Source organism: Cebus imitator, unplaced genomic scaffold, assembly GCF_001604975.1.
Source record: "Cebus imitator isolate Cc_AM_T3 unplaced genomic scaffold, Cebus_imitator-1.0 Scaffold2, whole genome shotgun sequence".
NCBI lineage: Eukaryota > Metazoa > Chordata > Mammalia > Primates > Cebidae > Cebus > Cebus imitator.
This window is the reverse complement of record NW_016107317.1, coordinates 661275-677120: the sequence shown is the minus strand read 5'-3', so window position 1 is coordinate 677120 and position 15846 is coordinate 661275. Positions and strand designations below refer to the sequence as shown.

At 42.3% G+C, this 15846-nt stretch overlaps 1 protein-coding gene across 1 annotated transcript in view; it reads left to right on the top strand.

Moving 5' to 3' along the window:
- Positions 1-15085, top strand: part of GPR19 (G protein-coupled receptor 19) — a 25726-nt gene extending 10641 nt beyond the window's left edge. Inside the window, exon 2 of the mRNA XM_017528045.2 lies at positions 13679-15085. Coding sequence (XP_017383534.1) covers positions 13701-14948 — 1248 coding nt within the window. The 5' untranslated portion in view covers positions 13679-13700 and the 3' untranslated portion in view covers positions 14949-15085. The remainder of the gene's footprint in view (positions 1-13678) is intronic.
- The last annotated feature ends 761 nt before the right edge of the window (positions 15086-15846 follow it).

Sequence of the window (15846 nt, the reverse complement as noted above, 5' to 3'; positions counted from 1 at the left end):
GCTGGAGTGCAGTGGCACGATCTCGGGTCACTGCAACCTCTGCCTCCCAGGTTCAAGCAATTCTCCTGTCTCAGCCTCTTGAGTAGCTGGAATTACAGGCATGCAGCACCACACCTGGCTAATTTTTGTATTTTTTAGTAGAGACAGGGTTTCACCATGTTGGCCAGGCTGGTCTCAAACTCCTGGCCTCAAGTGATTCGCCCGCCTCGGCCTCCCAAAGTGCTGGGATTATAGGCGTGAGCCACAGCGCCCGGCCAATATTTTCAATATTTATCTAATTTTCTCCACCTATACTGCTACCACCCTGGTCTAAGCCACCATCATCACTTACTTAGATTATTGTAAAAGTGTCTTATTTATTTATTTAGAGATAGGGTCTCACTCTGTCATCCAAGCTGGAGCACAGTGGTGTGATCACAGCTTACTACAGCCTCAACCCCCTGGGCTCAAGCAGTTCTGCCTCAGCTTCCCGCCATACCCAAGTAATTTTTATTTATTTATTTGGTAGAGATAGGGTCTGACTATGTTGCCTAGGCTATAACAGACTCTCTCTTTTTTTTAAATTGTACTTTAAGTTCTAGGGTACATGTGCAGGTCTTGCAGGATTGTTACGTAGATATACACATGCCATGGTGGTTTGCTACTAGAACACTCACCTCCAGACTTACTAAATAAGCATCAGTATCTTTATGGCTTAAGCCACTTTGAGGTTTGTTACTTGCCTCTGAAAGTATCCTGACTGAAACAGGGTCTGGTTTTTTGTTTTTGTTTTTGGGGTTTTTTTGAGGCAGAGAGAGAGTCTCACTCTGTCACCTGGGCTGGAGTGCAGCGGCACGATCTCCACTCACTGCAACCTCCGCCTGCCAGATTCAAGAGATTCTCCTGCCTCAGCCTCCCAAATAGCTGGGATTACAGGCACCTGCCACTACGCCCAGCTAACTTTTTGTATTTTTAGTAGAGATGAGTTTCACCATGTTGGCCAGGCTGGTCTCGAACTCCTGACCTCATGATTTGCCCGCCTCGGCCTCCCAAAGTGCTGGGATTACAGAGAGTCTGGTTTTAGATGGAGTGGTTAGAGAGGGGTTCTCTGAAGAGGCTCTATTGCATCTGAAACCCCAATGACAGGAAGCCAGCCATAATATTCAGGCAGAAGAAATGATGAGTGCAAAGACCCTGGTGCTTGTTATGTGACTGTAGCACATAAATGCCAAAGAAAATGATAAATATAATATAACTGGAAAGGTGGGCAAAAGTAGGATCACACAGGGCATTGTAAGGCATGGTTTTATTCTCTTGAAGGAAAATCCATCACAGGTTTTAGGCAAAGGAATGAAATTAATATGACATGTTTTTTTTTAACCCTGTCACCCCAATTTATGTTTTAAAAATACAACTTTAGTTGCTGTGTAGGTGGCCAAAAGTAGAAGCAGGGAGAATAGTTAAGAGGCTATTATACCCAGCACTTTGGGAGGCCGAGGCAGGTGGATAACTTGAGGTTAGGAGTTCGAGACCAGCCTGGCCATCATGGTGAAACCCCCATCTCTACTAAAAATACAAAAATTAGCCGGGCGTGGTGGTGTGTGCCTGTAATCCCAGCTATTCAGTAGGCTGTGGCAGGGGAATCACTTGAACTCAGGAGGCAGATATTGCAGTGAGCCAAGATCACGCACTGCACTCTAGCCTTGGCAACAGAGCAAGACGCCATCCCAAACAAACAAACAAACAAACAAAAACCAGGGATCTTGTCTGTCTAATTATTATAACATTTGTGTCACCAGCAATGAACACAACTCTGGCCACACTAAGTGATTTTTAAAAAAATAGATAAATGTTATGATTGAAGACTATTTTGCACATAGTCTTCAATCATAACAAAATGATCATTTCTTAGGATGAAGTTTTTTTTTTTTTTTTTTTTTTTTGAGACGGAGTTTCACTCTTGTTACCCAGGCTGGAGTGCAATGGTGCGACCTCGGCTGGGCACAATCTCGGCTCACCGCAATCTCGGCTCACCGCAACCTCCGCTTCCTGGGTTCAGGCAATTCTCCTGCCTCAGCCTCCTGAGTAGCTGGGATTACAGGCATGTGCCACCATGCCCAGCTGATTTTTTGTATTTTTAGTAGAGACGGGCTTTCACCATTTGACCAGGATGGTCTCGATCTCTTGACCTCGTGATCCACCCGCCTCGGCCTCCCAAAGTACTGGGATTACAGGCGTGAGCCACCGCGCCCGGCCGAAGTTTTTTTTTTTTTTTGAGATGGAATCTTGTTCTGTTACCCAGGCTGGAGTGCAGTGGTGTGATCTCAGCTCACTGCAACCTCCACCTCCAGGGTTCAAGCAATTCTCCTGCATCCCAAGTAACTGGGATTACAGGCACCCGCCACCATGTCTATCTAATTTTTGTTTTTTAGTGGAGATGGGGTTTCACCATGTTGGCCAGGCTGGTCTCAACCTCCTAACCTTAAGTGATCCACCCACCTCAGCCTCCCAATGTGCTGGAATTATAAGCGTGAGTCATCACACATGGCCAGGGTGAAATTTTTTTTTGCACTTGTTTCTTTTACAATTTATCTTACTTTACAGATTTTGTGTGACTGTGGGGAGGTAGGGAAGTTCAGGATCAAACCTGCAGCTGGGTCCTGTATACACGAAACTCTGCTAAGCTACTACGCAGCTGTTGGAATGAGAAATATTAGATAGTATTCTTTATACATCCGTGGGGGTGGTCACCCCTAAAGAGATGCCAACATGACCTAACATTTTTTTCATGCAATCTTGTTTACAAAGAACTAGGGGTGGACTGCAGCCTGTGGATGACATAAACCTTCATGTGGGGTAAAGCTCAGCTCTCAGTTTCTAATGGTCCTCATGACTTTCGCTTTTGGCATCTCTTCTGTTTTCATTTTCACTAATCATAAATTTCAGAGATAGAATGAATGGGTCTCAGAGAGCACTACTCTACTGATAAAATATGAAACTGAAAAAAATGTACAGTTGGTCTTTAAGACACATTTATATTTTAATAGGGATCTTGACTTTAAACCAATGATGCTGTAATTGTGAGAGAGGTTAATATTTCCTAATTCATGTGAAGGATAAAGAAAGAGACCAGTGTGATAGGAGAGTCATAGTCCCTTAAATCTAGATAGCCAGGATTGCTGAGCCAGAAATGTTCATGATTGTTTTAAGATGTTTTGTGAAGTTAGAAGAAGCTGTTTTGAAAACAGTTCTGTTTTAAAAAAACATGTTCCCTTGAAAGCATATCCAGTTTCCAAAGAAAAAGAAAATATTCCCAGTCTGATCTTGAGAAACTGCTGGATCCCAGTTAGGAAACAGTTTGAAGGGTTGAATTATTATGGAGGAATATATATATATATATATATATATATATATATATATACATACATACATACATATATATATGAGGAAAGGAAAAAAGACTAGTAGAGAAAATTCCAGGCCTATAAGCTTGTGGCACCAGGAGCCTCAGGTGGAGGACAGAAGCTCTGTTTTCACTGGCAGCGTGAGGTTCTGAGGTTCTTTTGCAATTAGTCAAAATATCTAATGAAAGTTGTGTTTTTTTGTTTGTTTGTTTTTGAGATGGAGTCTCACTCTGTCGCCCGGGCTAGAGTGCAGTGGAGTGATCTCGGTTCACTGCAACCTCTGCCTACTGGGTTCAATCTATTCTCCTGCCTCAGCCTCCTGAGTAGCTGGGATTACAGGCCCACGCCACCATGCCCAGCTAATTTTTTATATTTTTAGTAGAGACGGGGTTTCACTATGTTGGTCAGGCTGGTCTCAAACTCCTGACCTCGTAACCTGCCCGCCTCGGCCTCCCAAAGTGCTGGGATTACAGGTGTGAGCCACTGCGCCCGGCTTTTTTATTTTTATTTTTTGAGATGGAGTCTTGTTCTGTCATCTGGGTTGGAGTGCAGTGGTGCAATCTCAGCTCACTGCAACCTCCACCTCCCAGGTTCAAGTGATTCTCCTGCCTCAGCCTCCCTAGTAGCTGGGATTACAGGCGCCAGCCTCCACGCCCAGCTAATTTTTTTTGTTTGTTTTGCATTTTTAGTAGAGATGGGGTTTCACCATGTTGGCCAGTCTGGTCTTGAACACCTGACCTCAGGTGATCTGCCTGCCTCCCAAAGTGCTGGGATTACAGGCATGAGCCACCATACTCCGCTTCTAATGGAAATCATTTAAGCAGAATGGATTCTATGGGCTTTTGAAAAAGGCATATTTAATCCAGTTGTATCATGTATTTTGATGTAGGATTTCTTAAAAAGTTTGATCTGGCCAAGATGTCACATAAAATCATCCCCAGTTTGGAGAAAATGTGTTTATTTATTTGGGCCTCAATGATTTTCTCCTTAAAAACATTGTTGTAAATGATGATTAGGTACCCAGACCCCTTCACAAAAGCCCTTTATACTTGACAAAGCTAAATTATGTGACCAATGTTAGTATTATCACTGTAGTATGTGATGTGTGATATGGTTACTAAAATTTCTTTGTCCTATGACTTAAAAAACTAATTAATTTTTGAAGCAGTTTGTATGTGCCAGACACAGAAATAGGTGTTTTATAGAACTATATCTAAAAATAACACCTGTTGTTTTCCTCATACCAGGCAGATGCACATGTATTAACTCATCTAAGTCCTGTGTATATCATCTAATTATAATAATCAAATGAGATAGGAACTGATTATCCTCGTTTTACAGATAAGAAAACTGGAGATCAAGAGGGTTAGGTAACTTGCCCAAGGTCACCTAGCTAGCGAGTGAGTGACAGGAACAGGATGCAACTGACTTCAAAGCCTACCTACATATCTACTTTGCAGTATGCCTACACTGTGAGATTTAAAACATAGTTTTTTTTAGCAGAAGATTACATTCTTGGTGTAGGTTTGCCAGATTTAACAAATAAAAATACAGGACACCAGTAAAATATTGCATGGGACATATTTTTACTAAAAAATTTTGTTATTTACCTGAAATTCGCATTTAGCTGGGCATCCTGTATTTTATCTAGCAACCTCATCCGAGTTGACATTGTAAGAACGTGTCTCACCTTCTCTGGTTTTCCTGTTACCCCACCACAGTCATGCTGGTGGCTACCTAGCCTTATGTACTTATTTATTTATTTATTTATTTTGAGCCGGGATCTCATTCTGTCGCCAGGCTGGAGTGCATTGGTGCAATCTTGGCTCACTGCAGCCTCCACCTCCTAGGTTCAAGTGATTCTCCTGCCTCAGCCTCCTGAGTAGCTGGGACTACAGGCACATGCCAGTATACTCAGCTAATGTTTGTATTTTTTTTAGTACAGACAGGGTTTCACCATGTTGGCCAGGCTGGTCTCGATCTCCTGACCTTGTGATCCACCTGCCTCGGCCTCTCAAAGTACTGGGATTACAGGCATGAGCCACCACGCCCAGCTGCCTTATATAGTTTTATAAAGCACTTTGTTCATACCAGAGTCTTATCTTAGCTGGGCATGGTGGTTCATGCCTATAATCCCAGCACTTTGTGAGGCCAAGGCAGGAGGATTGCTTGAGCCCAGGAGTTCAAGACCAGCCTGGGCAACATAGCAATACCTCATCTCTATAAAACACATACACACACACACACACATGCACACAAATATACACACACACAAATATACACACACCAGGGCAACATAGCAAAACCTTACCTCTATAACACACACACACACACACACACACACACACACACACACCCAGAGTCAGGGCCACACGTCAAGATAGCCACTTAGGAAGCTTCAGAAGAGCTTGTGTGGCCTCCTGAGCCATTTGTAAGTTCAGCAATGTAAGTTCAGGACTTGGGATAGGTTGCCCTGTAAGCCCTGCCCTACTAGAAGTGGTGTGCAAATAAATGTTTAAAAACTGGCTTTGCAGAGGGAAAAACAAAACAAAACAAAACAAACTTCAATTTTTGGTGTTTGTCAGTTTCTCTGGTATAAATACTCCTACTGTGACTGATTCATGATACCAACATGATGGCTTTGAGCCTGGAGTTGGGAAGAAATGTATATACAATTGGCTCGGGGTCCCTCCACAAGTCAGTCTCAGCCCACTACTGTTACAGGCATTTTTCATTTTCACATGTAGGCAAATCAAGCCCACACAACAATGACAGGTTTAAGACAAAATCTCTATACCATGGTATTTTCTGAATTTAAACAATTAAACATTTTTATTGTACTTTAGATTCTGGGGTACATGTGCAGATCATGCAAGATTGTTGCATAGGTACATTCATGGCAAGGTGATTTGCTGCCTCCATCCCCACATCACCTATACCTGACATTTCTCCCCACGTTATCCCACCCCACCCTCCCTCCCTCTGGGATAATACAACTGATCAGACTTTTTCCTCACTTCAATTCAAACTGAAGTCTAGAATTCTGCTTTCATTCTGTTTAAAGGACAACAGTTAATTACGTTGTTAGGTTGATATTCCAATACTCTCACATTCTTTATTCGGAAGAAAGGCTATTTCTCCAGGCCAGCATGTCTGCTTCACTTCTGATGCTAAACTTCCATGCAGTACATTGTAGGAGTGATCATTTTTTTAAACTTTCACTATGTCACATATTTCTGAGCTAGCATATTGAACAGATGTATCTGTGGGTAGGCAAGAGGCTATGGGGAATAACTTTGCATTCCTCTGTTTGAATGAAGAGCCAAGAAGGACTTACCCATGTCCAGCCAATTTGACTCTTTAAATCCAGATCCAACCCTTTGTGGTCTCTCACTGGTCAGGAAGCCCTGATGGTAGTTAGGAGCAAGGGCTTTGGAGTGACCACTTTCCAACTCTATGACTTTGAGGGAGAACTTCAGCTTTTTTTCATTTGTAAAACAGGGTCAGTAATTTTACCTACTTTGAAGGGTTACACATATAAAGTACATGGTACATATTAAGCACAAAAATAAGTACTAACTCTTGGTAGTATTAATGCTGTAACTACTGTCATGATTGTAATCTTACTGCTCATTAGTAAATAGTCATATGTATCCATGTGGGTCCAGCAGATACTTTCCCTTCTACAGAAAATGTTTCCATTGTGTTTTTTTCTCAACCAAATCATGTAAAAAATCAACATGATAAAAATTCTTGTTTGACATTAAATTTTTAAACAAATCTCAAGAAATAAAAATGGTCTTGCTACCTTGTGAGAATGTTTGCGAATCTTTATAATCTCAAGAGGAGAAAACATTAGTTGTTAGGGTATTTTTAAATCTAGAAGACTTAAAAATTCATTCATCTATCCATTCCATCCAACAAAGTATGATTTTCAAAAAGTTAGAATCATGACTTATACAAATATTGGATGACTTTTTTTTTTTCTTTGAGACAGAGTCTCACTCTGTTGCCATACTGGTGTGCAGTGGCGTGATCTCAGCTCACTGCAACCTCCGCCTCCCAGGTTCAAGAGATTCTCCTGCCTCAGCCTCCTGAGTAGCTGGGACTACAGGCATGCATCACCATGCCCAGCTGATTTTTGTATTTTTCTTAGAGACTGGGTTTCACCATGTTGGCCAGGATGGTCTCCATCTCTTGACCTCGTGATCCACCTGCCTCAGCCTCCCAAAGTGCTAGGATTACAGGTGTGAGCCACTGCACTCGGCTGAACATATGTTAAAGATTTATTACGATAATACCGAAGGAACCAATGAGATAACAAAGCTGGTTCCAAGAGCATTTGAAGAATGCGTCTTTATAGGCATTTTTAAAAAAGAATTTCAGCATAAGATTGCTAGGTAAACACAAAACTGGCTAATGTCCTACAGGCAGTAAGTCCGTAACCTTTGGGATTATTTTGTTCTGCTAGACAGAAATCTACAAGTTGACATATACATATTTTCACAGTGTCTGGGCACTGGTCAAACAGTAAATAGCAAAGTCAAGCACAGGTACATTCTCCCAGAGAATTAAATAATCCTTAGGGAGGCCCATTTAAGAATGTCCCAACGTGACCTTAAAGGATATGTCCTTTTTGGCCTTCAAGTATTGGATAATTTTTACTAACATATCCATGCATTCATATATTCATTAAACCTTTTTTTTTTTTTTTTTTGAGACAGAGTCTTGCTATGTCACCCAGGCTGGAGTGCAGGGGTACAATCTCTGCTCACTGCAATCTCCACCTCCTGGGTTCAAGCGATTCTCCTGCCTCAGCCTCCCAAGTAGCTGGGATTACAGGCACCCACCACTGTGCCTGGCTAATTTTTGTATTTTTAGTAGAGACGGGGTTTCACCATCTTGGCCAGGCTGGTCTTGAACTCCTGACCTCGTGATCCACCTGCCTTGGCTTCCCAAAGTGCTGGGATCACCGCACCCGGCCTCATTAAACCTTTTTCAACAGCTATGTGCCCCAGGGATATAGAGGTAAAGATATAGTCCCTATCCTCAAGGAACTCGTAACCTAATGAGGGAGACAAACATGCAAAATAAAAATTACAAAGCAAAGTGATAGGGCACATCTCCTCCCAAATGCCCCAGGATCCTATCATTACATGGTCTGCCCAACCAGTCCCCAGTTCTTTTTTTTTCCCCAAGATGCAGAGTCTCACTCTCGCCCAGGCTGGAGTGCAGTGGCATGATCTCGGCTCACTGCAACCTCCGACTCTGAGGTTCAAGTGATTCTCCTGCTTCAGCCTCCTGAGTAGCTGGGACTACACGTGTGTACCACCACACCCGGCTAATTTTTGTATTTTTAGTAGAGATGAGTTTTGCCATGTTGGCCAGGCTGGTCTTGAACTCCTGACCTCAGGTGATCCACCCACCTGGGCCTTCCAAAGTGCTAGGGTTACAGGCGTGAGCCACCATGCCTAGCCCCCAGTTCTGCACTATGACAACCCATCTACCATTTTCCCCATTCGTGTATCGATCTTAAAGCCTGGATGGATGAGAAATAGATAATGGGATAAATGAATGATTCCTCTTTTAGATCATATATAGACAGAGGTAAATAAGGGCCTTCAATACCTCAACCAAAGGAGTATGTTAAATGGTAGTCTCAGAACTGGCTGGGAAGAAATGGATTGAACAGGAAAGCGGTGAAGAAGCCTTTCTTGTCACTCCTAAAATTACGGCATATGGATGGCTCTGAACAGAATTACTAATTAACCAGATCTTATATTTCAGAAACACCCCCTTGAAGATAAGCAGGGGAGGCCTTTCTGAAACTTTACTTTGGGACCCTAGAATTTAGTTATAATATGGTAGACCTTTTTTCTGGGAGGAAAGTGCAAGAACCTGCCTGAAGAAACCTAAATTACGTTCGCTTTCCCTTAGATGAGATGTCTGTTTCATATAGCAGTCGACCTGGGTAGCTGCAGTTTCACCTGCCCTGCTTTTATCAGGAGTCATGTTTTCCCTACCACCGTGGTCCCCAATGTTTCAGCTCTCTGAGAATATACAGTAGTTTTCTAACTGCATTTAATTCTCCTAGCAGAGGCGCATAGAGTAAGAGCCATTTATTTCAGTTCTCTGTCCTTATAGATCCAATTTAGTAAACATCTAATAAGCAATGATTAATGTAAAGAACTCCAGTGGAAGCTGTAGAGCATGGAGAAAAAGAGCAACATCACCTTTCCCTGCTGGAGTCCACAGTTCAGTGGAGAAGACAGAAACATGGAAGTATTTATTTATTTATTTTTTGAGACTAGGGCTCACTCTGTTGCCAGGCTGGAGTGCAATGGTGCAATCTTGGCTCACCGAAACCACCACCTCCTGGGTTCAAGTGATTCTCCTGCCTCAGCCTCCCTGGTAGCTGGGACTACAGGCATGCACCACCACACCCAGCTAATTTTTGTATTTTTAGTAGAGATGGGGTTTCACCATGTTAGCCAGGATGGTCTTGATCTCTTGACCTCCTGATCTGCCCGCCTCAGCCTCCCAAAGTGCTGGGATTACAGGCACAAGCCACCACACCTGGCCAGATGGAAGTATTTCTAAAGCAGAGATTATTAATCTTGACTACACATCAGGATCACCTGGGGAACTTTGAAACATCTGATACCCAGGCTGCACTCCAGGGCAATTAAATTAAAATCCCTGAAGCCGGAACCCAGGCATCAATATTTTTTAAAGCTCCCTGGGAGACTCAAATGTACTGTATTGCTAACCTAGAGCAAAATAAACTTGGAAAATGCTGTATGAACAAGGGTACTGCAACCATTCTGGATATGCTAATGTTCTTATCCACTGTCTGACCGCATTTCTGCCCATGAATGCAGAAAATATAACCTCTCATTGTAACCATGGGAAACATTGAGGTCAGTTTGATTGTAGGGCATTTAAAAACTATGTACTCTGGGAGGTATGGTCTGAAGGAAACTATGTTTCTGAGGGGAAAAGGGCCCCAAAAAAGATCAACCCGAAAAATGACCCCAAAATTCACTCTACATGCTATCTCCCCTGGAATGTTTTATTCACTTGTCTTCCTGAAGAAGTCCTATTCATCCTCTAGGATCCCAGCTCAAACTTTACCTCTTTTGTGAAACCTTTCCTTTTCTTCCCCTTACCCAGGCCAAACTGGGTCCCTATTTTTCTCTTACTTAGCTCCTGGTTTCTTGATTTACAGAATGAATAAACAGAACTGTAGCAGTTTTAGGTGGAGTGAGAAGTCATGCCATCAGCAGAGGAAACCTAGACTCAGGAACACCTCGGGCTCCCTCATCCTGTTTCGGAGCATTGGGGTCCTCTGTTTCCAAGTGGTCGGGCTGGGGCAATGGGCAGACAGACTCATGGGTGTAAAGCAACTGGAGGAAATGATGGAAGGGGGCTTCCCCGGGCTTTAGTTAAAGCAGTGAGCCTGAGCTTCATTTGCAGAGTTTTGTCGTTAGAGGAAGGAAGAAACAGAAGAAGTTCACAGGTTTTCAAGTATGTCCATTAACTAATGAAAAGTGCCTGTGCGACTCCTGTTTTATTCAGGCCACAGGCATCCCAGAAAAGGTAGAACAGTTTATTGTCTGGGGAAATTGTCTGTTTTAGTTTATTTTTAAACTTTAAGTCTTAAAAACAAAAGGTTTTTAAAATTTTTCATAGCTTTTACACATATGAAGGTGAAAAGATGACTTCAATCTTGCATGTATGAGGGTCATGCAGTCCAGAGTTTTTAGAACAGTGCTAATTTTAGATCTTATATCCTGATTTCTTATACAGAAAGTATGGTTGCTATTCTTACCATTGGCTATCATTTTTCCAGCATGCTTAAAGATATTTTAGTAGTCAAAAAGTTTAATTATTTCAGGTTTCTGTGTGGTAGCAAAAAATAATTTTTAAAAATTTTTTTTTAACTTGAATTATCTTACTTAAGCTCCCTTAAGTAAGGTTGCCCCATGGACAAAAAAGCCTAAAGATAATACAGAATGGGCATTGATATTTCCTTGAGCACCAGACTTGTATTGAATGTAGCTTTTTGGTGAAGATGATATATATTAACATTTCTTTCTCTACCACAAATTAGTACAAAAATCCTTCAAAGAATAAATGAGGGCCCAGCGTGGTTGCTCACGCCTGTAATCCCAGCACTTTGGGAGGCCAAGGTGGGCAAATCACTTGAGGTCAGGAGTTTGAGACCAGCCTGGGCAAAATGGTGAAACCCTACCTCTACTAAAAATACAAAAATTAACCAGGCATGGTGGCGCACACTTATAATCCTAGCTACTCAGGAGGCTGAGACACAAGAATCTCTTGAACCTGGGAGGTGGAAGTTGCACTGAGCCGAGATCATGCCACTGCACTGTAGCCTGGGCGACAGAGCGAGATTGTGTCTCAAAAAAAAAAAAAAAAAGAAAAGAAAAGAAAAAATTAGTCATTAAGAACTGTTCTTTCATTATGAACTATTCTTTTTTTTTTTTTTTTTGAAATGGAGTCTAGCTCTGTAGCCCAGGCTGGAGTGCAGTGGTGCGATCTCAGCTCACTGCAACCTCCACCTCCCAGGTTCAAGTGATTCTCCTGCCTCAGCCTCCCCGGTAGCTGGGACAGGTGCCCGCCACCACGCCCAGCTAATTTTTGTATTTTTAATAGAGATGGGCTTTCACTGTGTTGGTCAGGCTGGTCTCTTTAAACTGCTGACCTCGTGATCCACCCGCCTCAGCCTCCCAAAGTGCTGGGATTACAAGCATTAGCCACCGCGCCCGGCCATGAACTATTCTTTAATCCTGACTGTCACTTGAGAAATGTTCCTTTGTGAGGTGCAAACACAGGAGCCCACCAAGAGAGAAATAGTAACTACTAGAAAAGCCTGTTGCTGGAGCCACATCCCCTTGTGCCACAGGCCAGATGGAATCTTAGCAAAATGGCAGCTGTAACCCCAAATGGGCTTTTACTTTTAGTGGGCAAATTTTTGTAAATATTAATGTTTATCCTTATCTCTTACCTTAATAACCATAATTGTTATAGTTATTATGGATTAAATTACTACTGTTTCTCTTTTTGTTTCCTGGATTCCAACCAAATTAAACCTTCATAATCTATGAGCAAAATCACCTCAGTTTTAATTGAATGACCCACAACTATTTAATATTTTTGCCTATTTAAAAAGTGTAACATTTTTTCCTCACTGAATAATACAAAAAGAATAAAATAAAGGCTAAACTTTAAAATATTCTTTTATATCTAAGAATGATAAGCTTTTTAAAAAGTGCTTAGTAATTTTAACTCTTATTTATTTATTTATTTACTTATTTTTAGAGATTGGGTCTTGCTATGTTGCCCAGGCTGGATTCAAACTTCTCAAACCAAGTGATCCTCCTGCCTCAGCCTTCTGAGTAGCTGGGACTTACAGGTGTGTACCACTGTGCTTAGCTAACAGTTACTTTTTTTTTTAATCACTTCACTGCCATAAGGTCTCTTATAACCTAGTTATATTTCTTAGAGGACACCTTGTATGTTCTTCAGTCAGTATATTATTTTATGAAACAATAACAACAGAATAGCATCAAACTATATGTCACTGGTAGGTGGCAAGCTATTAGTGATGAACTGTATCATCTTGTGGATAAAGCAAGCTATTTTCAGATGTCATTAAATTAGGAGCTGTTTCTGACTCATGTATCAGTGTTGCTTGCGCCATGTGTTACCATATTCTTCTGTAATGGAAAATCTACACTAAGTAAGGACAGCACCCTTCCCAATAGCTAGCCAGTCTACAGTCACACACTGCTGTTAGCTACCTCCATAGTCAAAATCTGTGTGTTTCCATCTGCCCACACTTTCCTCTCTTGAAGCCTCCTGACATTTAGGAACTTCTCACATACTTGCCCAGAATTCCAGCAGATCTTCAGTTGGTGGTAACACCCTTACCACGAGCCACATATGAGCTCCCTAACCCTGTGATCCCTGATGAGTGAAGGGAACAAGGATATGTGTAGGAGTAGGGCTTGGTATGGCTAAGGGTCAAGAGAAGGTGAGACCAGAGGGAGCCTGGGCTGGGATCTACTGAAACAGCTCCTAAAATGAAAACAAAATGGGGGTCAGAACTTTTTCTGGATAGTAGTTATGTTTTCCTGCCAAGGCACAAGTCCTCCTCATAGACAAATGACAACCAATCTACATGTCAAATAAGATCGTTAGCCTTAGTCAACACAACCAATCTGTATGACACCATTTTAACAGGAGGCCTCATTCTTCTTTTCCCCATCCAGAATTAAGAGAAAAAAAGTGAATATGGTTTTTGCTCACAGAATGGATAACAGCAAGCCACCTTTGGTTATTTCTACACTTCTGGTGCCCCTCCAAAACCGCAGCTGCACTGGAACAGCCACACCTCTGCCAAGCCAATACCTGATGGGATTAAGTGAGGAGCACAGCTGGATGAGCAACCGAACAGACCTTCACTATGGACTGAAACCCGGAGAAGTGACCACAGCCAGCATCTTCTTTGGGACTCTGTGGTTGTTTTCTATCTTCGGCAATTCCCTGGTTTGTTTGGTCATCCATAGGAGTAGGAGGACTCAGTCTACCACCAACTACTTTGTGGTCTCCATGGCATGTGCTGACCTTCTCATCAGCGTTGCCAGCATGCCTTTTGTCCTGCTCCAGTTCACCACTGGACGGTGGACGCTTGGTAGTGCCATGTGCAAGGTTGTGCGATATTTTCAGTATCTCACTCCAGGTGTCCAGATCTATGTTCTCCTCTCCATCTGCATAGACCGGTTCTACACCATCGTCTATCCTCTGAGCTTCAAGGTGTCCAGAGAAAAAGCCAAGAAAATGATCGCAGCATCGTGGATCTTTGATGCAGCCTTTGTGACCCCTGTGCTCTTTTTCTATGGCTCCAGCTGGGACAGCCATTGTAACTACTTCCTCCCTTCCTCTTGGGAAGGCACTGCCTATACTGTCATCCACTTCTTGGTGGCCTTTGTGATTCCATCTGCCCTCATAATTTTATTTTATCAAAAGGTCATAAAATATATTTGGAGAATAGGCACAGATGGCCGAACAGTGAGGAGGACAATGAACATTGTCCCACGGACAAAAGTGAAAACCATCAAGATGTTCCTCATTTTAAATCTGTTGTTTTTGCTCTCCTGGCTGCCTTTTCATGTGGCTCAGCTCTGGCATCCCCATGAACAAGACCATAAGAAAAGTTCCCTTGTCTTCACAGCGATCACATGGATATCCTTTAGTTCTTCAGCCTCTAAACCTACTCTGTATTCCATTTATAATGCCAATTTTAGGAGAGGGATGAAAGAGACTTTTTGCATGTCCTCTATGAAATGTTACCGAAGCAATGCCTATACCATCACAACCAGTTCAAGGATGGCCAAAAAAAACTACGTTGGCATTTCAGAAATCCCTTCCATGGCCAAAACTATTACCAAAGACTCAATCTATGATTCATTTGACAGAGAAGCCAAGGAAAAAAAGCTTGCTTGGCCCATTAACTCAAATCCACCAAATACTTTTGTCTAATTTCTCAGAATTCTTTCAGTTGTTATGCACCAGAGATTAAAAAGCTTTAACTATAAAAACAGAAGCTATTTACATATTTGTTTTCCTCAACTTTCCAAGGGAAATGTTTTATTTTGCAAAATGCATTCATTTGTTTATTATCATTTTTGTGGGTTTTATTTTACTTGCTTCATGTTTTAGGAAAAGCGTTTGCTTTGAACTATAGCCAACAGTTATTTTACTATTAATATATTAGTTACACACATAAAAAAGAAAATGGGACGGGCGCGGTGGCTCACGCCTGTAATCCCAGCACTTTGGGAGGCCGAGGCGGGTGGATCACGAGGTCAATTGATCGAGACCATCCTGGTCAACAAGGTGAAACCCCGTCTCTACTAAAAATACAAAAATTAGCTGGGCATGGTGGCGCATGCCTGTAATCCCAGCTACTTGGGAGGCTGAGGCAGGAGAATTGCTTGAACCCGGGAGGCGGAGGTTGCAGTGAGCCGAGATCGCGCCATTGCCCTCCAGCCTGGGTAACAAGAGCGAAACTCTGTCTCAAAAAAAAAAAGGAAAATGCTTTCTTACCACTTATTTACTGTTAGGTTCAAAAACATAAACCTAAGCCATACACACAGTCTTTGATTAATGATTCAATCTAGTCTTTTGGTTTTTGGTTTGGCTTTGTTCTTTTTGAGACAGAGTCTCGCTTTGTCACTCAGGCTAGAGTGCAGTGGCATATTCTTGGCTCACTGCAACCTCCACCTCCCGGGTTCAAGCGTTTCTCCTGCCTCAGCCTCCTGAGTAGCTGGGATTATAGGCACGCGCCACCACACAGCTAATTTTTGTATTTTTAGTAGAGATGGGGTTTCACCATGTTGGTCAGGCTGGTCTCGAACTCCTGACCTCATGATCTGCC